At 37.0% G+C, this 24442-nt stretch overlaps 3 protein-coding genes across 4 annotated transcripts in view; 2 read left to right on the top strand and 1 right to left on the bottom strand.

Annotated features, from left to right (window-relative positions):
- Positions 1-21600, bottom strand: part of LOC113226695 (CUB and sushi domain-containing protein 3) — a 53967-nt gene extending 32367 nt beyond the window's left edge. Inside the window, exon 1 of one of the 2 annotated variants that reach the window (XM_026459419.1) lies at positions 21411-21600. In XM_026459419.1, the coding sequence (XP_026315204.1) occupies positions 21411-21456 (46 nt within the window). In that variant the 5' untranslated portion in view covers positions 21457-21600. The remainder of the gene's footprint in view (positions 1-21410) is intronic. The other variant, XM_026459425.1, reaches the window with a different exon arrangement.
- LOC113226711 lies at positions 376-3041 on the top strand. Its single transcript, XM_026459434.1, has 3 exons — positions 376-898; positions 1466-1603; positions 2262-3041. Exons 1-3 carry the CDS (start codon positions 695-697, stop codon positions 2484-2486), a joined length of 567 nt encoding a protein of 188 aa, XP_026315219.1. The 5' UTR covers positions 376-694; the 3' UTR covers positions 2487-3041.
- LOC113240224 (SET and MYND domain-containing protein 4-like) overlaps positions 21513-24442 on the top strand; it is a 35744-nt gene continuing 32814 nt past the window's right edge. Inside the window, exon 1 of the mRNA XM_026477476.1 lies at positions 21513-21571. Within this exon, the coding sequence (XP_026333261.1) occupies positions 21513-21571 (59 nt within the window). The remainder of the gene's footprint in view (positions 21572-24442) is intronic.

Here is a 24442-nt window from a genome sequence, read left to right as displayed (position 1 = left end):
ATAGTATATGTATTTTTTTTCATCTTATATTATTATAAGCGATATGGTTAAGTAGATTTGTTATTGTTTCCTTCACAAATTAGAAAGGTTTATAAATATGGCGGCCACTATAATAGGCTCGTCTTGCGCCAGTGTCACTTTTATAACAATATTTTTTTCTTAATCAATAATCCTTTATTTTTTTCTCTAAGGATAATAGGCTTGTGCCAGTGTAAGTTTTATAAGAATAATACAAAAATTATGGCGATCACGAAGAAATTTTGTCTCAATAGTGAAGAAATCTTTTCCATCAAATCCTCTTTGTGATTCATAATGTTCTGACACTCATTGTCAAACAACAAATTGGTTTCCATAGTCTAAGATTTAAAAGCACCTGGAAATTGTCTTGGAATAATTATTAGTGTCGCTTGCATATTGAATTTTTAAACAAATTTATAACATTTAGACACAATAACGTTTTCGTACAATTTTTAAATTTCGTGCGCTATCGTATATTATGTGTCAACCAAATTTCTTACATAGAAAACACAACTGGAATGACGTTTTAATTACAAGACAAACACGACAAGGGCCAAATAATTTTGTTTGCAGGCCGAAGAATGAACAAGCTATCGTAGTCTTTCAGAGGCATAGGCAGCTACTATGTCGTATACCACCCGTGTGATCCAGGCGCGAACAATATACTTAGATTATTATGGGATATCCTTTAGCATTAATAATAATTCGACTGTTGTCATTGGTAGCTTTGACAATTATGTTGTTGGTGCAAGTGAATTACGTTCGCGTATTCCGGTTCGAGGTCACCATGAGTGAAGGACTCATAGTTACCTACGTCATCAGCCATGTGGGGCTCGCGTTTGCCGTTACCAGTATAAAGTGTGAAGCGTTTATATTTCAGGTGGGTATTTTTTTTATGATACTAAGTGCCATGCAGAGCTTTAAATCGCAAAGATCTGAGGTGCATTGTCACTGCGCCCATCACCCTGAGACATAAGTTGACATGTGCCTGTAATTTCACTAGCTGCTTACCCTTCAAAACCGGAACGCAGCAATGCTAACATTACTGCTTGGCGGCAGAAATAGAGAAGGTGGCAGTACATCACTGGGCGAACTCTTTTACATGGAGCTCTACTGTTACCGTTGTGAAAGAGTTCTTAGTGGTACCTATCTAAGTCCATCATATTTATTTGAAAACTCTGAATACTTAAACAACAAAAATACATATTTTAAATAGAACTACTAACTTACAATTACTCAGTCAAGTCAATCATGATTTTTAGTCACATTTATGGTCGTTGCAAGCATTGTATTTATGATTTTTAGTCACATTTATGGTCGTTGCAAGTATTGTATTTTTGCAATTGCGTCGCGGTTCTTAATTATTTAGCAATACTGACCTGGCGATAATATGTGATCTGTTTATTCCAATCGGTTCTAGATAGTCAGAGTTTAAGTGCGTTGCCAGGTATATCTGGTGGTGCTCGGCTTTATTCTGTTCGGGATAAACGCTACAGTGTTGTGGTGGAAGTGGTTCAAAGTGGACCAGAAGATGCAAGCTGTCATCGAGTTGCTGCTAGCTTTGGAATTGGACGTCAGGTTTCAGGTATAAAACAATAGCTACACCTCAGGTCACGTTTAAAAGTTTTCATAAAATATCGTTAATGGTAGGTAGATTTCACTGGTACTGATTTGTGCCTTTATCATCATTGGTACAGTTAGCGCTGCAGCTGCGCTGTGGTTCAACCACATTCGTGTAAAAGTATGAGTGACATACTCTTTTTTTTCTTTTACATTTTTTTTACATTATTATACTTTACTTTTTTTCTCGTTTCAAATTAATACATACACACCTTGTTGTCACTCTTATTTTTTTGTAGTAAGGTTGTTCATTAAGACACGGCAAAACACAGGCTCTCAAGTCACAGGTTATCCTACTTTGAAAGTCAGGGAATCTATCTTGTAATGTTCTAACCTTATCCTAGATTTAATTTTTTGGTTTGAAATAACGCTTGGAAATAATTACATTATTATTATTTAAAAAAAAAACCTAACAACAGGAATACAAATTACAAACCTAATTGCCAGACCGACAAAATGATAGTGACGGAGTGAAGATATTTGTGTTTTCCATCCGTTACTCTCATCTCTGGACTGTATTCGCACTTTCCATCAGGCGCGGTGCAGTCATTTTGCCGAGTCACAATAAAAAAAAAAAAAAAAGTTCGGTATTTTAAGTTTATGTTTGACTTTCTTTCTTGCAGATATTGGTAAAGATTACTCTAAATATAATTTTAGTAGTTTTAATGATAGTGGACTTCCTTTTAACGCCGCTGCTGTTAAAACATGACAAAAAAGAGCACTATCGATCGATCAACGATTTTCTGAATACAAGCAATACCGTTCTACGCGTCAGCGAATTCTCACGTTTAAACGATTCTTCGGGGCATTTTAGCGATTTTACTATGATCGTAGACAATGTATCATAAGTCATCGCAGATTCCAATTTCCTGTCATGCGTCGGTTCCACTCCGTTACATGGAATCTAAATAAAACCTTCATGGGAAATACGTCTGGATATATCAACGCTCATATCGATTTTAACTTGTTTGTCAGGTGATGGGATATTTTGGCACCTGGAGAGTTTTATTCTTATTGAAGCATATGATTTGAAAGAGTTTTGCTTCATTGTATATTAGTACAAAATATGTTTGAATGGAAAGTCATCTATATAGCATGACAAATAGACCGTCATCGGCCGAATGTCCGGAACTTATTCGGTACCTACCATTCCGAATTCGGAAATGTTCCGTGCGATTCGTGTTACGGCTTTCGGCGGGCGAAAGCGCGCTTGATCGAATCTCACGGCATAAGATGAGTCTACTTTGTAGTTGCGGCTTGGAATATGCTTCGATGCTTTGCTCTTTTTACATTATCGACTATGATAAACGGCAATTTAGCAACTCTAGCGAGATAGTAGCCCCTTCATGCAACGTAATTATTTTTTGGTTATATTCCCTTCTATGCCGAACATTAAATTTTTCATGTACTTAATGGTATTTATTATTTATTCTTATTTTAACAACAATCTTTAGAATTATAAGGTAACTTAATGTGCTAATAACGGAAAGCTTTTTAAATAATTAACAACAATCGCACCCCTCATGGAAGAATGGCATAAGTGAAGTTACGCCAAAAATGTTTATTGCTCCATTAGATACAGAAAAGTATAACCCACATCCTCTCCAATTCTTGTAACTCTGTCGCCAATATTAGTGGACAGTTACAAGAAGTAACTTATATATTTTTCTGTATCTAATGGAGCAATAAACATTTTTGACGTAACTTCACTTATGCCATTCTTCCATGAGGGGTGCGAATTGATGTAGATTAATTATTTAAAAAGCTTTCCGTAATGTAAAAAAAATGTAATAACCTAAAATGTCGCACTTTCGTGGATTTCACTTTTACTCGCTCTATTCTATTCGCTCTACAAACAGCCGTGAAGTGCGTAATTGCATGGTCTAATCTCGTGTTTATCACGTGCGCGGGTGCAGACACTGTCCAATAATCACTTGGTTACGGGCTTAACGCGCGAGTCGGGTCGTGACCTTCCGTGAACAAAGGCCGAGTTATGTATGACCGACGACTTGACCGCGCGGACAACGTTTTAGTGAAAGTAATGTGTGACGTAGTGGAGAATAAACAACGAAATTTTCATTTTCTACTGTTAAAATTAAAATGTCTGCAGTTTATAAGCAATCTTGTAAGATATTACATCACACTGTTAATACAATAGTGTATTAACTCAAAAAGTGGACTTTCTCAGAATCAATCAAAATCCCGCAAAAAATCATTAAAATGTATGTTATAGTTTATTGTCGACACAAATAATTTTTCAAATATATTTAAAAATAAAATGGAAAAAATAATTTAATCTTTTTCAATATGGCTTATTTTGACCAGAACTAGCTTACATAAAGTGCGTCTCATTTTGAGTTAAGTAACGACGGTTTTTTTGACGTGTACAGAATCAAATTTTACGTTCAATAATGATATAATATTAAATTTCACATATTTTCAGTTACAACACTATTGTGATATCAGTGCGACATGATGATAGCACAAGCAAACAACAGTTTGTGTGTAGCATCGCACAAACTGCTCTTTTCCAGCTGACGGATGTTGCGTTTTGTCTCGATTCTGCGTAGATTAGGACCTTAGGGTAGTGAATCATAATAACCTGTCGTGCTTATAATCGAAAATTAGATGAGTAGGGTTTTAAAACTTCAAGACTATCATAACATCGTATTCTTTATTCATATGAACGTTATAAAAGTATTTTTTTTTATAATACTAAGTGCCAGGACGAACACGTCGTGCGTTTGGTGTTAAGAGACACGCCTATCCATAACTGTTGCAATGCCATTCAGAGCTTTTAATCGCAAAGGTCTGAGGGACGGAGCCAGTTACCCTGAAACATAAGTGGACAAGTCCCATGTGCCTGTAATTTCACCAGCACCCTTACCCTTCTGAATCGGAATGCAGTAATGCTCACATTACTGCTTGGCGGCAGAAATAGGCAAGGTGGCAGTACTTCCCTGGACGAACTCTCTCACAAGGAGCTCTACTGTTACTAAAGTAATATGTAAATGTATATGTGTAATTTTATAATTCTCATATTTAATTATAAAAAAGCATAAAAAGTGATTTAAACTTCTCTCCTGAAAAATTGACATTTTTCATATATTATCACACCAATATTGGGATAAGTTCTTACTGAACCCGAAAATCTTGACTAACACTATTTTTTAGTCTAGGCTCTAGGATATTTAGAAGGTAAATTAAGTAATGGAATGTACTACTTGCATTTATATTTTTCGAATGCTACAGTTTAGAACCATTCAAGATTAGAGAGAATACCTGTTTGCTAGATAAATATATAATCGTCGCATAACATCTATAATAATAATCCTTAGCATTAGGTGAGATTGTGGCGTTTACATAAAGAAAAAGCTTGCATTGAAAACTGTAGAGTCTTCCAGGTATGCTAATATAGGTATCAGTTTGACAGAACTACTGGGAATCGTAAATCGTAGTAAGGAAATGCCAGTAGTTCTGTCAACAGTACGGTATATAATAGAACTAGTAGGAATAATCGGACAGAACCGACAGAACTACTGTATGTTAACAGAACAAATGGGAAGAAAAGTACCAGTAGTTCTGTTAACAGAACGGTACAACAGAAATAGTGAGATTAATCGCTTAGGAAGACAAAGATAAGTCCAAGTTGTAATTGTGGCTCACATTGTGTGTTTTGTTTTCGTGGCGTGTATGTATAATAATAGTACCTTTTACTGTTGGTAAAGGGGAAGTATGTGTAGGTTATTAGACATAAAAATTACCAGGGCGAACGCGCAATAAACAGTAAATAGCCATAACAATCCTAATAACAGTAATATTCAATGTTGGAACGGCTCCGATGCGGGTGCATAGTGAACGACATAAAACGATTTGAAGCACTGTAATAGCTGCATTTAGTTGCAGAACCATTATCCTACCCAAGAAAGCGTGGTGACCCCTCAGTTAAAACCAAGTTATCAAATGCACAACAAGAAACACAACAGCGAATAACTATACCTTATCCCATCTGCATAAAGCCGACTTTACAACTGTTATATAGTTTTTAAATGCGTCAAAATGTGGTTTTTCTGTTGTTTTCACGCTATCTCAAGATGTGATTGAGAAAAAAACCGAAGAGTACCTAACGATGAGTTGAAAATTGGGGGCGACTGTTTTCGAAAATTGTACCTGCAAATCTAAAGCGTTTTCGAGAGATACTCGAAGTACTGTTGGGTTCAAGAAAAACAGAGGGACATACCTAATAAATGATAGTAAAGATAAGGACACTTTAGACCTTAAAACATAAGATGTTCTGCTTACACATACACAGGTAACATGTGATTCGTGTTACAATTTGATGATTTATTTGCAAACAGTGATTTTAAAGAATCAAATTTTAAAGAAATCGTAAATACTAAAAAAGGTCGTTCTTTCGCAAGTAATTTTTTTAATATGAAAGTGGAATTAAGCGCTTGTGAAGTAACAATAACTTATTTTGCCTGTAGATGGATGAGTCGTCTAACACGAAGTAATGTGTTTTTGCTTTTGCATGAATAGAACAGCCTCCGGGTAGAAAGTTGGAGTTGAACTCTTCAAGTCTCCTTTTTAAAATTCCTCTTCCAGATTAAAAGTAATAGATATAATGAAAGAAGAATTAAGCACTTGTTACCCACATGTAACTACGACGGATTATCTATGGAAGTTCATATTATGACCGATAAAAGCTCATGTTTACCTGTTGTTCTCTTCAGATATGATAATGCGCTCGCGCCGATAAGGCATTACTTCACTAACCGTAGTAAGAAATCATGGGAAGTTTTTTCCAATGAGAACCTTATTCCTAAGCCGAAATTTGTTCTAGGTAGACTTGCTATACCAAAATAGAGGGTACATTTAAAGAGTATTTAGTAATAATTAAAATTTTATTAATAGGTAATGCTCCTTAATTATTAATATATACATATATATAATAAATAACAAACTTGTAACAGAAACATATTATGAGTACATTAATAGTTAGTACCTATTATGGAGATAAAAGATTAGGAAGATAAAATGAAAAAGTGTACTTCGATAAAGTGTTTGAAGCTTAGACAGCGTTTCTAAAGTTGCAAAGAAGCAAAGAGGACGGCCAAAAGTTGTTTAGAGGAAATCTAATTGATTGAAGAAGAGAATGGACGTGAAGGTTCCTGTCTGATGGACGGGCAGTTATTGGAGTTGAGTGCATAATAAAATTAAGAAATCCGAAAACAAACCTTATACGCATTTTACAGGATAATTACGTTTCTTTATCCAGGTATAAAATATCAGTATAATCCAGTCTGTCTATTGGAAATAAATTTGCGTTCGCTGCAAGAGGAGAAAAGGGAATTGGGACATCATAAACAATGCAATTCAAGTGCTTTTAGTTTTGGTTGGCTTAACTGTTAAGCACTATGTTTTGAGCGTAACGACGACAGAAAGAAAGGGTATTAGAGTTTTTTTTACGGGACGAACAAGTCATGCGCCTGAAGGTAAGCTACATGCCTGTCCATAACAGTTGCCGCGCTACGCAGAGCTTTAAATCACAAAGATCTGAGGGGCACTGCCACTGCACCAGTCACCATAAGACATAAGTTGACATGTACCTGTAATTTCATCGGCTCCCTTACCCTTGAAAACACAATAATGCTGACATTACTGCTGGGCAGCAGTAATAGGTAAGGGGGCAGTACTAACCTGGACGAACTCTTTCACAAGAAGCACTACTGCTACTAACTGAGTGTGGTGGAAAAGAACATATCGAGTGGAGAAAGGATCCCGGCAGAAATAGCATACGACGCGTAGAAACCCAACTTGTCAGTCTTTAACTGATTTAGAACAACAAATAGATTTCTATATTAGGAAATCAATAGAAAATGTGACTACACTACATAGTAATGAAAATGCTCTACAATTGATCTACTTTAGTCGACTCATCAATTTCTCTCTGTGGTGGCCCGGGGGTACACTTGACCGGGTCACTGGCCGTGGGCAGTACACACTCGACGTGCAACGAGAAATTGTACGTGGACATCTGTTTTACTATTAAAATGTTGAGTGCTACTTTAAATTGTGTTGTCTGTATCAAATGTGCAGATCCGAATATAAAACTAGCTATTACTCTTTATCCGGTTACGGTAAAGTGGGGTTCTATATATTAACTATTAAGTGCTAGTATATCGTCTGCAGTCTCGATACTTTTATATTATTATATATATCAGGCAACATGCATTTCAGACAGAAAATGATGGCACCATCAGGAATCGCGCTAGGATTATCTAAGGTCTTCTAATTGGGCTAGGGTGGTTAGCTCGTTTAGGAAGGAGATGCGCAATGGTTTTATAGGATAATTTGTATTTGGTGACTGTATAGGCCTATGACCTTTAATTACGTATACGTGCACAAGCGTCAGGACTTTTTCCTATATCTAAGGACAGGACACATCTGCGTTGGGTTAGTTATTTATTGTTATCAGGGATTAACACCATTAGGCTACCGCAAATGCGAACGAGTTAAAGTCTAGAAGTTGTAGCAATTTGTCATTGTGTCTGTTCCAGCTAGCTTGTTGTTCTGACCGGGTTAGTTCCAGCTGTGGGTGGCGTTAACGATGGACATGCAACTTGATAGCGCAAATATACGGTACCCTTGCGTTCCAATGTCTGACATTTATTCAATCGACTTCATGCTCTCATTTAAATGGAAATGATTCTTTCGGAAAAGTGTCGAAAAATTAAGATTGCGTCCCGGACAAGGTACGGGTACAGCAAAAGCGCAAATGCTGGGCCGTGGGCCACATGGATAGTAAATAATATGCACATATAGTTAAGTCGGAAAAAACAATTAATTTTGAACCTCATTCAAGTAATCAGGCTTGTGTGAATGTGTCAAACGGGTGACACAATCATAATTATGGATGCGTAATACAAGAATTATGGCGTATAATTGATATTTGAATTAATTTGAACTTTTCTAAACTGTAACAAGTATAACAGCTGCCAATCATAGAAAGTTTCTACGATATTCTTATAAAGAGAGTTCCTCTAGGTGACGTAGCTTAGGCGTCGCCGCATTCCAAGAACGTACCCTTCTGAGTGCAGCCAGATTTATTTATTAGTCACTCTAAGAAGTTGCTGGAAGTGTGCCGACGACCCGATCGAGTCAAGCCAACTTTCCTCATCCTTGGAATGAGTCACAGGTCAAGTACAAAGTACGTCGGTGAAAGTTACCTTCAACATACGGTGTTTTAAGACGATTACATTTATTATTTTTGATTGCAGTCATACATTACTGTCAATTGGATCAGCGTTAATCGGTGTTTTCTGAGTTCAAGGATGTGAAATTAACTTTGGACACCGGCCTAAAAGACAACGATTCTCAATTGGTCTTCATAGTCGTTAACAGTGTCGAGAGTACGTCAAGCTTTGCTTTAAATTCAGCTCTATTTAATGCCCAGTCGAAGGTGACGTTCACAGAACAATAAATATAGTAGAAGTGCTTAGTTAGCGTTTGACGCGTGCCAACTATAGGTCTCGAAGGACATATTTGAGCTCAGTCCGCCATTTTCTTTTTGTATGGTATGGTTGTGTCATTCTTTCGTGCAAATTCTCTAAAATCCTAGAAAAATGCCTTATTGTGCTGTTTTGGAGTGCAAAAATGATAACCGCACCAAAAATATTACTCGTTAAATTTGATAAATTGATAAATTTCAATTTTCTGTTTATCGAAAGAGTTTTTTTGTTACAAGAAACGCTAGTAAAGCTTACACTCCTTCAATATGGTCGCTTCTTTTTTGGAGAACTAAATTAATAACTCTAATTTGTCGTCATTCAGCAATTAACCTCAAAATAATATCAAAACGTCGTAATTTCCAATAAAAGGCATGATGGTATTGAACTTACGACGATATGCCAACAGGGTAAAGTTAAATTATCTTAACAATCCAGAATTTGTTATTTCTCTTTAAATTTGAAGCTACTACCAATCAATATCAAGATTTTGTAAAATGTGCGTGCGTGTTTTGGCGACATCGGTTCTGATAGTAATCGAGGCTTAAGGTACTTCCATCTTTTTTTCTTCCGTGGCGACTTCCGACATTACAAAGAGCTTGACGTGCTTTTATGACGGTGTATATTTTAAATTTTTATTGAAATGATATTCTTATTTTTATGTGAAATATTCCACTAGTTTGTTATAATTATTAATACAAAGATCGAACACTCAGAAAAAATTGCTTTGATCCGGCCGGATTCGAACCGACATTTTGTAGCAAACCATGCCAGACGCTATACCAACTAAGCCACGGAACGAAACTTACGAATTTTTCTATGTGCTTATTGATCTTTGTATTTGGTTTTTAACGACTTTTTAGCCGTAGCGCCGTGTATGAGAATTCTATGATATTTCGTCACCCAGTTGGATACAGTTATAGATGTATACCTATATTTTGTTTTTATGAAAGAGTAAATTGTCTATTTCACATTTATATAAAGACTTCAAAAGTATTTGACTATGAAGAAAGATTTGAACTAAAGCATAGAGAACACTCATTGAAGTATATAGGTAGCATTTTGAATTTGAAAGCAGCACAGAAAGAGTTGCCCAACTAGACTAAATAAGGTTTTCCTTTATGGCAGCCACACAATCTGATATGCGCGTGTTACCGGCGCAATAAGCTTACTTTACCATCGTGAAGGTTTTGCCGCGTAGAAAGCGCTTTCTAGTTGCGTCAGTGGCTGTGCACAGACATCTTTAATAGAATTTGGGAAAGTCCGTATCGATCGTGCCAGATGATATATACCGCTGTGCGGAAACTGAACAGGTAATGAATCAATGTGCGGCGCTGACAGAAATTTGATCGTACACGAATTGAATGTTTTACGGAAGCAATGTAGAGTACAGTCGTAAATATATACTTGCCAAAAAAGTAGGTACCTTTATTGTGTGCTTAGAAACGTACTTATTTATTTTTAGAAATTAATTGCAATTATTTTTTGTGAATTGCAATTATGTAAATGCAAAGTGCAATTAATGTAGACACAAAAAAAACATCTTTTGCTGTATTCTGTAGACATTGAACATTTAATAGTGCTATCGAGTTATAAATAAGTAATCAATGTGTTCCTTCCATGTTCTAGTCAGTTCAGATCAAATATTAAGGTCATTGCGAATATACTAGCATTCTATTAATAAAAGATTTCATTAAATTGATTCAGTTCAGGGTGCGCGTTGTTCCTTTTTTGTGAATTAATAAATACTAAAATAGGTACGAATTCAGAGTTCTCGGTTGAGTAGCGGGCGCGCGCTGGGCCGGCTGTCGACTACATTCTTGGACCGTTACGGCGCGCAGTTAGTTTGCGCATAATCAGGTCGGCCGCCGCCGCCCGCGCCGATGTACAGCGACGCGCCTGCGGCTGCGCCATTTGTATACGTTAGGTATTAACGGCTAGATTATCTCCATTTTTAAAAGAAAACACATACACTCCTTAATTAGGCTCTGTTTATATCCGTAAAGTTTTACTAAAATCTCCCCCTATCAAAATTTCCCTATTCAAAGTTATCTAATTAACTGAACAGGCATTCGAAATGTTGAAACCATATACGAGTAGACTTTCGATAAGTATTTCAAGGAATAGTTAAAACATAGACAATGGAAACTTATTTTGTAATATATTATTACCTACTTTGAGAATAGCGGCGCTTATTTACAAAACTGTGCGTAATTTGAAGAATTCGGTCCAATGTAGCGGTATTATCGCGTTACACCGATGTGTGACACTTACGACGTCAGTGCAAAACGTGTTAAACGCCTGCAGTTATATTTATAGCTTATTGCCATAAAATATTCGTTATAATAGTTGGCCGCAAACAATGCATACTGGTGTAACATAATGTTAAGTTTGGTAACCCCAGATCAAAACTAAACATTCTGTTATAGTTTTTAATTTAAAATACGCTTACTTTTTTATAATATCAATTGATGGGACGAACAAATCAATCGCCTGATGGTAAGCTACATGCCTGTCCATAACAGTTGCAGCGCCACGCAGAGCTTTAAATCGCAAAGATCTGAGGGGCACTGCCACTGCGCCCGTCACCCTGAAACATAAGTTAGAAGTCCCATGTACCTGTAATTTCACCAGCACCCTTACTTACCCTTCAAAACAGGAAAACATTAAAGCTAATATTACTGTTTGGCGGCAGAAATAGGAAGGTGGCAGTACTTAAACTTAAACACAGTGTATTTGCAGTTATCACTTGAGGAGAAGTGAGATTTTTTGGATGAGTGTGGTACGAGTACGTGTTAGGCTAGATTAATTCCCTAAGCAGTAATTTCCATTTTGGGGTCCACATTTATAAGCGTTTCTGCTAATTCGTTTGTATTAAACAATATTCAACTACTAACTTTTTGTCGTAACTTGTTAGGCAATTTAGCAACCGTAGAGCTTCTTGTGAAAGAGCTCATCCAAGGAAGTACTGCCACCTAACGTATGTATATCTGCCGCCAAGCAGTAATGTGACCATTACTGCGTTCCGTTCGTTTACTTATATTTAGGGGTGATAGGCGCAGTGGCAGTGCCCCTCAGATCTATGCGATTTAAAGCTCCGTGGCACTGCAACTTATAGAAGTTAAAGTCTATAGAGACAGGTGTGTCGCTTAGCACCAGGCGCACGACTGTTTCTTCCAGTCACTTGATATGATAAAAAATAATACGTTAGTCCCGTAAAACTTTTAGCTAAGTGTACCTCTCGCGACTGAGCGACTTATTCTACTGTACCCCAACACAGAACATCTATAGTCTAAAATATTGGTATTACTGCCTCCGTGGCCGAACGGTTACCATGCCGGACTGCCACGCACAGGTCCCAGGTTCGATTCCCGGGCCGAGAGAAATAGTTGTATGGCCTACAATTATATCTCTCGTGAGTTTGGGTGTAATTTGTAGTTGTCTATGTGTGTGTCCATGGCACCCGCGACACAGGATTTCCCTAGTGCGGGGCTATGTTGAGTGTGTGCGTTATTTATTTATTTATTTATTTATTATTGGTAAAACCGCATGCGTGTTTGATTATTAAGTTATTGGGGAAGTTTTTGGTACACAATAACGGATAATGATAGCAGTAGTGTTGGCTGAACAGCCTACATACTATTCGACTAATGCATGTTAAGTTGACGGCGGACGATTGATGTCGTCCGGATTATAACGGCCTATTGAATTTTGTGCCCGAGGGTTGTTGGAAGGCCCAGGTTAACTATACTCTCCGTCAGGGTCCTCGGGACGACGTCAGCGGTGGCAAAATGAGGGGCACCCAATATATGGGGCAACAAATATACCTCTCGCTGCCGCCAGATTTACCAAACCTCTTCGGCTAGCTGTTCATACTTTTCAGTTTTTCCTCTGTGCGTTGGGTACAACGACATCAAGAAGTCACGCCCGTCTATTATATCTATATTCTTCCAAGCACAGTCATTGTGACCAAGCGATCTTCTTGGTCTGTGTTCTATTGATTATGATAATAAATATAAATAGCGTCGAGGCGATACTACATATAAAACACAGGTTTCATATTGCCGACAAGAAGGGATCAACTCTAGTATCTTCTCATAGTGTGTTTAGAACCTTAAAAAGACAACTGTAATATAAATCTGGTTTCCATTGCTAGGCGTCGGGCATCTTAACGAGAAATTAAGAATGCTTTAAAATCATGTGGCATATGGCGAGGATAAAATGGCTCCAACCGGTCGCCTAAACAGTCGGCCATACTTAAATGCGAAATGCTAATACTACTTAACTGTAAGTTCTAATTTACAACTTCGACTTTCGAGTTGTTTCTTCGTCTCGTTATATTCCACTTTAGGGAATTCCAATCGAAAGATCAACGTCTTTCACCTTTGTCAAATTATTTATAATATTTGAGAACCGCTGTTGGATTGGATTGGAGATAGATTTTAGAAATTTTAATATGCGTGGGTATATTATCTACTGCATCCGGAATCATTCTATATTTTATACGTTTTTTATCCATTAAGGGGTTTTTCTCCTCTTAAATTCATAATATCGTAATAAGCACATGCTTAAATTGATTTTCTTTTGTGATACAAAGTAAAAATTTTTGAAAGCAGTGGAGCTCCTTGTGAAAGTGAAAGGGTTCGTCCAGGAAAGTACTGCCACCACATGTGAGCATTACTGCGTTTCGGTTTTGAAGGGTAAGGGTGGGGTGAAATTACAAGCACATGGGACTTGTCAACTTGTCTCAGGTTGACGGGCGCAGTTCGTGGAATTACATGTATTGGTAAAGTTTTATTTAAATCCGTTACAGGACAGTGCGCGAAATCGAAGTCACGCCCTAGTTCGCCCTTAGAGGTGAGATATTTTCTTCAAATTGAATGTGTTTGTGGTGGTTCGTCTGACATGGTTACTGTAAATTTACACGTACACGTACTGTAATTTGTGTTTTCTTATGGAGTTAGAAATAGGTTCTTAACTAAGTAATATAGTGCTCACAAAATACCATTATTCGCATCGTTATAAAAACACAGCTGCCTCGTAACTTTAAATAACACAATCTCATGTACGATACTACGATACTCCGTAAATCTTAACATAAGCTGAAACGAAAAGGACATAGAACAGAGCCTTCAAGGACACTCATGCTTACTGCAGAACCTGATGACCTCGTACCATTGATAATGACCCTCTAGAGCCTATTACTCAAACACGATAAGCACGATTTAAACAGGACGAGGTTCACCACATCATAATCGCTAAGTTTGCTGACCATAGTTTTAGTAGTAGTAGTTCTAAGGCATTTGATAATGTGCACCATTAATTAGGTGCACAATATCAAATGCCTTAAAAAAGTAACAGAATACTACAATGGTATTATGCAAGTCTTCCTATGTACGTCAAATAACCGTATACGTTTCATTACCTCGATGCCAGTGTCGTATCTTCAGTAGCTTCGAGTACAAATAATTGTTTATGAGACATTATTAACTGCAAAAATGTACATGCAGGTCACTACGGATAATTGTTCAAAAAAATTAGAAGACGGTAGTATAAAAAAGGTCTTATAATCCTTTTTTAAATTTTTTAATCGGCTTTAATTTACTATCTACATTTAAAAGAAGAAATAACTATGCATAAATACGAGTAGGTACATTTGATAAAAACGTAAGCTAAATAAGGAGAAATACAATCAACTAATAGAATACTAACAACATACTATTTAGATGGAATAATCAGCAATAATTTTGATTATTTTCTTGTCACTTTATCCCACAGATGGATGAGACTAGAGCAAGATCATGATAGACGGTATAAACTACGTGAGGCCCAGCAGAGGGTGAAGTTTGGCCGTGCATGGTGATGACCTCATTCCGATATGAAGAATATCTGCTGAAACGCCGAAAAGCGAATGAAGCGGAAAGCTTGGGTACTGGTCTCAAGGACTTTCCCGCTTGTGTCGTACACTGTTCTCAGGAAGAGAGCATATCTAATTAGTGCAGTTAAGCAATAAATGCATGATGCATCATGTCACAGGTGTTATAGCTAAATGTATGAACCCATGTTCGCATAAAGTTGCGAAAACATGACGCGGTAGTTGGCCTTGATCCTAACCCGGCAGATTACACAATTTCAAATTACCACTAATTAGCACTATTGGCCGCTTTTACCATATATTCACTTTTGCGGCAGCGCGCTGCAGCGGGACGGAAATGGAATAACAACGATACTGAATATCTTGTTACAAGTTCCGACGATCCTGAATATCTTGTTACAAGTTCCCGATTAACGGTATTTAATACTTCCGGAGCAATAAATACAAAAACCACATTAAAAAAATATGTAAATATACAAGTCTGAAAAGTCTGCTTACAAAACCGGAGTTCCAGTATAAAAATTTGAAACCAAACAATTTTTTTTGCCGACGTTCATGATTGCTTTGAAGAGGTAGGAAGAGGATTTACGATATTAACGAGTTTTCTTTTACATATACGTAATAATGAAAACATTTTTTTAAAATTAATTAGTAACATAAATTCATGTAACTTGTTATATTTGGGAAATGACAAGGTAGAAATCGAAACCTTGCATAAGATCATTAGTCACTAGAATTTGGAATATGATGGTTGTTATTTGTCCTTAATCAACGTCATAATTTGATTAAGGTATACAACAAACCCTGTGGACTTTATGGAGGTTATAATAAAGTACAATATTTTAAAAGTGTTCAGATGTGGAAGGCAAATTCAATGTGTTAAAATTAAAATTATAACTCAAAAATGCAAAAGTGCGGGTTGACTACTTATAATACTTTTTTATTTTATTGAAGGTAATCCATTCGTGGAAGCGATGACCTAAATAGAAACGGCGATGTGGTGAAGCAACTTCCCTTAGAAAACGACCTCAACGCGTTATTTGTAACAATCACTTACGATCGCGGTAGATAAAATATAATTACTGATCGACTACACAGTTGTATACTTTGGAAGGTCCTACCACCATTCAATTGTTAAACAATAGTAGTGAAAAGCGAAGTCAAATTGTTTTGACTCATGTGTATGTATGTGTTCATAATTCATTTGTGTGTTCTCTGTTATCACTAGCTAAGAATGATTATGATGATGCAAACGCGCGTTCGTGAAATGCGCGATTGCATCGCTACTTTTGTGATTCATAGGCGATTGCATCGATGCAAACGCTTATAAATCCCAAGTGTAGCTATGCATTCGCGCGATTGTATCGATGCAGTCGCGCGCTTGCATCGCGTTTGCATCACTGGTTAAAATCGCGCGCGTAGACGAATAGCGCCTGCATCGCTGCTATAAGTCGCCGTGTGTAATCCTCTAAGACATATGCTGAACTATAAACCCATTTAATATTTTCACCACTGTATTGTATTGTTCGTTCTTCGGGTCAAATAAAGATGATTATATTTAAGTTAATATAATCAACAAATACATAAATATAAAAAAATATCGCAACATTATGTAATTTAATTTTAGCATATTAGAATTTACCCTGTGGCAACATTTTCTTTCTCATTCCTGTGACCACGCGGAATAAACATGGCGATTTGAAATAGAATTTTATTTTCTAAAATGCCGAGGTCTTTATCGGTAATCCAGCAACATATGCAAAATAGAGGCGGCTATCTACACTGTATCTTTTGCATATATCGTCGTTAATGAATTGGCTTGATATATTTTATAATATCAAACGATTGTCAGCATTTTGGAAGCGGAAAATACACGGAAGGGAAAACAGAGATCCGTATATTAACTCTTGTAATGTTATTCTTAGAATGACACGTTGTAATAATCTTCGCGTATCCGCTTAGTCACCGAGTGAAAGTTGCGTCCTACTAACAGCTACTTTGGTATGATTTCTAAATGGGTCATTGATGAAAAGGCACAAAACTTAAAATATGCTATTTTTACAACAACTGTAATGGCCTGTGTTGCACCATTTTGTACTCGCGAGTGCATTGAAGCATATGTAGAAATGATATGCGATGACGCATGTACGATGTGAATCTGCCTTCCTGCGTGGTCATCAAATTTTGACGTCGCTGTGAGGAAATCGCTGGGATCGTTGCACAAGCACAATTTGTTTGAAGCACTGCTGATTCAATAGAAATCGGCACATATTATGTGTTATTTGTTTGCCCAAACCGACACATGCGGTGGCGGACTCCAGCTTCAGCATGTAATCGTGTTTTATTGGCCATCGGTCAAGTCAGTGCTCTTTGCCTTTAGTTTTGCGAAACGAAAAATACGCGCTTGAATGGATTGAGCCGAATTGGGATTAAGGATATTTACACATCTCGTATGCCAATTTTCAGCTGGAATTAAGCTATTTTTCCTTTTAGTAATTATTTTGATTCCGTAAATTGCAATATCTTTTGAAATAGACGGATAATATCTTTCCTCTAAGACATTCTTTGGTTAGCCGTCCTTCCGATTTCTAATAATTATCGATGTACACTTTTAAATTGTATTGAATTGATTTTCAGTAACTATTTATCAAAGGTGTATGTCGTAAAAATGTAATGACCGCTCCCAGTGTCAAACTTTTTGCAAGTCGTTGGTTTCGTCGTCGTTAATTTTACCAAATTCAGGTCATCTTGTTTAGCTTTTGCCTTTACTTTGGAACTATAGACTTACATATGTATATCGGTATAAGTATATTTTCTCTCTCTCATATTTCATAACTCATAGGTCTTTTCACAGTCAGTCAGCTAAAGCTTGTAGTAATAATACAAGTAGGTAGAAGATGTTTGTGTTAAATGCTTCATATTTTACCATCATATATACATAATCATTATTATTTTTCCATCATATAAATTTAAATATCATATTATGCATATCAACATATTATTACATATATACCTTTACTATCTTGCAATAAAATAACTGACTAATATAACAACATAGTATAACTAGATGTCATTATGATTTTAAATTGGATGAAAGAAAAAATATTCGTTAGAAATTGGTGCATTACAGGATTCTTTACTTAGATTAGTTAAAAGATTATATGCAATAATAATAATAAAGAATCTCAACTGGAAGGCCCATATAGACAGGACGGTAATTAAAATTAAGAAAACATATACATATAATTGTAACCTTTTCATTGAAGAAAAACCGACCTGAAAAGTCTGCTTATCGGCTTTTTTCGATTTCCATGGGATTCTTTCTTTGCATTTTATTTCATTTCATTCTGATTCTGACTTCTTGGTGACAATGGGACTGTTATGGACTCCTTTGTATAATTTATAAGTAAGTTTTTCTGGTTGTCATTTGTTGACTATGTATTGTGTCAAGTGAAAAGGCGACTTTTATTTGTGGCGTTTTTTCAATTTGTGATAGGTAGCCGACACGAACCCAGAACAGTATCGTCGGCATCAGGGACCACTTCGAGAGTACAACCCTTGCAAACAAAATAAGAATTTTTAAAATCGGTCCACAAATTGACGGAGAAATCGGTAAGTACACTGATATTCCTAAATTTAAATTTTCTTTCAATGTTTTTGTTCTTTGTTGGTACTGAAGTTGGCTGTTTTTTGTTATTTAAAAAAAAACTAGAACTATACTGGATTATGTAACAAATTTATGAATGTACTAAAATGAAATGTAAACCACCTCTCTTTGTGTTCTACCAATCATATTTTATAAGCTTATTGTAATAGACTTAGTTATTATTATTTTTAGGCAACACACTTGACGGACGTAAGGCCTAGCTTCCCATAGTACTAGACACATCGCTGTACATATTTTTCTGTGTTTTGCAATAAATATATTTTTATTTTATTTTTAAAATATTATTATTGATATTGCGTGAATGAGAAAAACATGGTTTGTTTCATCGCGTAGTTGCTTTACTTACGAGTACACTTCCACGCCTAGGTGAAAGGGCACAAGTTACGATAGGTAAAGAAGAGGACCACCCTTTCAAGAATGCCTTAACATACCTATAACAAAACAAGATGAAAAAAGACAGAATTATCAAAATGTTATGTGGAAATTTCAAGCGTTGGACCGTAATAAAGGAGTCGATTATGTTCGACCATTGCTTTGGAATGTATTTTTTTTAACTCGGAAAGAATCTAGCAAATTTCGACTTTGATGCTCTGGCTATAAGATACATTTAAAGACAAGACGAGCAAAGGTATTTGTCCAGGGAGTGATGGCAACAAAAAGTTAGAATGCGTAAAAGAATGTGATGTTCCGTGCTTATGACGTCTTGAGCGACAGGTACCTACCAAACATCCTCTCAAAAAACAGTTTAATGAATATAATATGAGTACATACAAATGTAAAGTACATACTCGTTATATATATATATAATTTCGTAATGTCGTTTTACCACCAGTACTTTGAATACTGTAAATTAATTTAAAATTGGGCAAACATCTCTGTTTTTAATCAATTAAATAAAATTGATAGCTGGTGCTCGGAAAATAATTTTAAGCTATTAAAAAGTGCCCAGGATAAAAATTATACATCATTATCACCGAACAACGGAAGTGGGGAAGTCTACACATCCGGCCCACGAATATTTGGAGGGGAACATTTTGCTTTTAAATGCATTTTTTGTCAGCTTTGCGATTAAGTTAAGTTAAGCTAAATTAATACTACTTACGAGTACATGTAATTAACTTCACGGCGGCCGATTTAGAAGAGGCCACGACTATTACCGCAATTCAAGTGACACAGCAACGTGAATCAGATGCATGTAGAATGTACCGAAGTTTAGTTACCAACAAACAGACACGAGAAACCAAACGTTAAATGGATTCTAGATCGATTGGTCGTCGTTGGTGCAGGCGCAGAGCAATGGACGGATGGGCACGCGACCGTCACGGCTAGCGGCGACTTTTTACACGCACACGCAGTTTAAGCTGAATCGTTGTTATATTGCATCTGCTGTAGCATCGGATTTTTATAATAGGTATACTTTTACGTAAAAATATTTACGTAATTGCTGAAATGCAACACTTCTTTCGGATATAATGGCGTATAATTTAAAAAAATAACTTTACGGACCCTTTACAGATCCCATGGTTACGGATTACTGACAATCAGCCGTGACTATGTTTCACTTCCTTTATGTAACAATCGCGATAACTTAAGACCTTTTATTTTAATGCACACACTCCTAGCCCCGCACTAGGGATACCCTGTATCGCGGGTGCCATGGGCGCACGCATAGACAACCACAAATTATACCCACTCACGAGAGAAATAAATGTAGGCCATACAAATATTTCTCCCGGCTCGAGAAACGAGCTTCGGACTTCTGCGTTACAGACCAGCATGGTAGCAATTCCGCCAGTAAAACTCACAATGAAAATTTGATTATTAGTAATTATCATAATAATATGTACTTTGAAACGTTTAAGAAAGAAAAACATTATGTTTTAACAACTGTCGCTCCTTGTTGTTGTTGATTTATGAAATGCATATAAATGATACGTGATTCTTTTCAAATACAGTAATGCTCCATTACCTCTATAAATCGTTAATAATATACCCTTCAATATATACATTATGCTTATACATTCACTTAAGTAATAAACTTTCAAACAGGCTTTGTAATGTTGTTATCACACGATAGTGCCGGGCGTTGATAGAAAGCTTTCTACGGAAGTCGGAAGCGGCGCATGCATCTCGAAATTTCAGAAATTAATAGAAGAGCCAACTTTTAAAACTATTCGAAGGCAAAGATAGCAAGGCATAGGCTTATGCGTCGAATCAAACTCTTAATTTGGACGAATACAATTTTAGAAAAAGCGTAACAATTTGTGAACATTACAACGTTCGAATAATTTTAAATGTTGGTATATTTGTATCGCCACTTCAGCTAGAATTTGAGATCACGTTAACCCAATGGTGACGCAAATTTTATTCCTTTTTTCATATTACAATGAAATTTGTAATCTATTTAACAAGACCTGTTTATTGATTAAATATGTACAAACCAAATAAATATAGAATAAACAACCCGTGGTCCCCAAGTTCATAATATTAAACAATCGATCTGCAATGAGGTCACTTAAGGTAACGATGTTGCGGGCTAAGCGTTTATACATTTTTACTTAAAATTAATAAATAAACTATTTATTTATCAACGACCAATTTCAAAATATTACATATTTGAGTGAAATAAAAATTATCGCCACATCTCCGAAAATGGTCCGAAGTAAACCGTAACCTTATTGTAGTTTAAAATAACATAAGAACATTTTATGAATGGAATTACCTCGAAGGAGAAAAATGAGGAAGATTGGTATCACATGCGTATCCATGGTAAAAGAGTAGATTGTCACAAGTCCTGAACTAACACAGCACTCGCGGCGCGGTCATGACGCGTGCGTCTCGCGCAGTGATTGACGGTCAACTAAGCTGGTGGAAGCGCGCCAGGTGCGTCGGCGCAGGTAGCAGGTGCGGGGCGCCCTGCCACTGACACTGCCTTCGAGAAAGGTAAAAGCGGAAGCTCTACTAAGATTCGACCGGCGCGTCAACCTAACCTATATATGCTTGTAAGCATTGTAAGAGATATTCTTTTGTGTTATATATTTTGTGTTATATTTTGTGCTATTATTTTCTCAGCTGTTTTGATACAATTTATTTGCTCTGGCGTTGCAAGCTTCAGCACAAGACCTATCCAACCGAGGCTGAGAACGTCTACCGATATGCACTGCCGCAATTAGAATAAAACATTCCATGTCCAATAGTATTACGTCGATAACAGAGGCCGTGGAAGGGAAGGAGGCGTGGAATTCATGTTATCCAATGTTACAATCGGCAGACCTACAGTGACAAGCACGACGCCTTTCAGATAGTCGGTTTTTGAGTTGCACTGAACTCAGAACGGATCAGGAGATGGTCGGATGTTCCTAAGCGAAGGTGACTAGATACCTGAATACCGTTTGAGTGAGACGTGAACAGACCAGAGACATGATTCTCAATTACCGGTATTCTAGTATATCTACTAACTGTATTAGATCGCAGGCCGCGTCAAAGTCGCGAACAGCTCTTTCGACAAAGCCAGCTACGAGTTTTCGAAATAATAGTGGACGTTATTTAAATTTCAAATTTCATTCACAAAAGTGAAAAACTTTTCTCCTCGATTTTTGATCAGCCATTATTAAAGCGGATAAATGGAAGATGAAACGGATTGCCGTAGCCTCGACATGCTCACAGGTATAGACTAGACAAGACCCCGCACTAGAGAACTAGCGACTCTCCTTGACACGTGGGAAGGAGGAGTCTGACCCGTGAGTGGCTGACGGGTTCCACTCTGGGGTTCAACAAAATATATAGGTTTGTAGCACTGGCAGCAGGGTAGGGCTGGAACAGGCTTTCGATCGAATTCTCTATGTAGCAGCGGGTAGCCAGCGGACGACCGTTTCACTGGGTCTCCTTGGCCTTCATTTCAGAGTGGCACGCTCTGCGCAGCAAGATAGGACAACAGGTCTAAGCGAACCGAGAATTGGCGAGATTACCTAAGGCAATCGGGAAGGGGAATTGAAACCGACGGAACACGGTTGGAACAAAACCAAAAGGTGCTTGCAACAGACTCCGTTACTAAGAGCACTCGCCAACCAGTCGAGTCCTATAAAGAGCTCTGTCATGACACTGGGCAATTTTTAGATAAGCCCGACTACCAATGAGTTGCGCTTATCGAATCGATGGGATACACTATAATGCTTGCGATTGTGGTGAAAGATTTTGCCAATCGGCGTAAGGTCGATTATTGCTCAGAGTGTACCAGACACAGGAAACGATTGGTACGTCGTACGAGGAGGCTTCTTTGGTGCACCCCAATTCGTGGATTACACTGGTAATTAATGATATAGGTAATTAATGAAAATTTACAAAAACCTCACTGCTTTAGCCGGAAAAGCACTATGTATGCATTTATAAAATATGCTTATTTGCGTGAAATGTCATGAGCAATTTTGACTAAAGATAATGATATAATGATTTGAAGGAACATAATATTAGGGGTTAAAGTATGAAATTGCCGTTTTATTGCAATAGGTTCTTTGAATTTTCATAGAATCTTCATGGTTTGAGGTTTTCGAATGAAACTTTTTTCAAATGGTTTCTATGATTTTTTTTTTTAAATTTGAAACATTTGAATATCGACTTTCAATTGTTTTTGTTATTCAATTTAGACAAGAAAGATGGATACTGCGAAAATTCGAGTGATTTTTGAATACGAGTTCCGACGCGGAACTAACGCGGCAGAAACAGCCCGCATTATCAATGCTGCGTTTGGAGAGGGGTCTACTAATGAACGCACCGTGCGATTTTGGTTTAAACGCTTTCGTGATGGAAATTTCGACTTAAAGAACGAGCCACGAGGAAGACCGCCCACACAGGTGAATAACGATGAATTAAGAGATATATAATGGAAGCCGATCCTAGTCAAACTACCCAGGAATTAGCGGCATGGTTTAACGTTACCTTACCCACAATATTGACTCACTTGCGTCAAATCAATAAAATAAAAAAATACGAAAAATGGGTGCCTCATGATTTGACTGATCTGCAGAAAGAAACGCGTGTTGAAACTTGTGTTGCCTTGTTGAACCGGTACAGAAATGAAGGAATATTGGATCGAATTGTAACATGTGATGAAAAGTGGATTCTTTATGATAACCGGAAAAGAAAAATGCAATGGCTGACCCCAGGTCAAATGCCACAACAGTGTCCTAAAGCAAAACTTACCAATAAAAAGGTAATGGTAACTGTTTGGTGGTCTCAGCATGGTGTTATTCACTATAGTTTTCTCCGATCTGGTCAAGCAATAACGGCAGATGTCTATTGTGCCGAACTCCGAACCATGTTGACAAAACTAGCAGTAAAACAGCCCCGACTCATGAATCGATCTTCACCATTATTGCTCCACGACAACGCGAGACCTCACACAGCACGAGAAACCATTTTGACCCTTCAGGAACTGCCGTTAGAAACCATTCGTCATCCTCCGTATTCACCAGACCTTGCTCCAACGGACTACCATTTTTTTCGTGATTTGGATAATTATCTACGTGACAAGAAGTTTTCTTCCCAGGAGGCAGTACAAAATGCTTTCACACAGTTTGTGCAGTCTAGATCGTCGGAGTTCTATCGTAAAGGCATTAATAACCTTCCCATTAGATGGCAGCAATGTATAGATAATAATGGCAACTATTTTGATTAAATAAATTTGTTAAAAATTTAAAAAATAAACAATTTAGATTTTCAGTACAAATCGGCAATTTCATACTTTAACCCCTATTA

The sequence above is a fragment of the Hyposmocoma kahamanoa genome, unplaced genomic scaffold (genome assembly GCF_003589595.1).
Source record: "Hyposmocoma kahamanoa isolate Upper Pololo Valley unplaced genomic scaffold, ASM358959v1 100021, whole genome shotgun sequence".
Taxonomy (NCBI): domain Eukaryota; kingdom Metazoa; phylum Arthropoda; class Insecta; order Lepidoptera; family Cosmopterigidae; genus Hyposmocoma; species Hyposmocoma kahamanoa.
The sequence above is the reverse complement of the archived record's forward strand: the minus strand, read 5'-3'. Positions and strand labels throughout refer to the sequence as shown.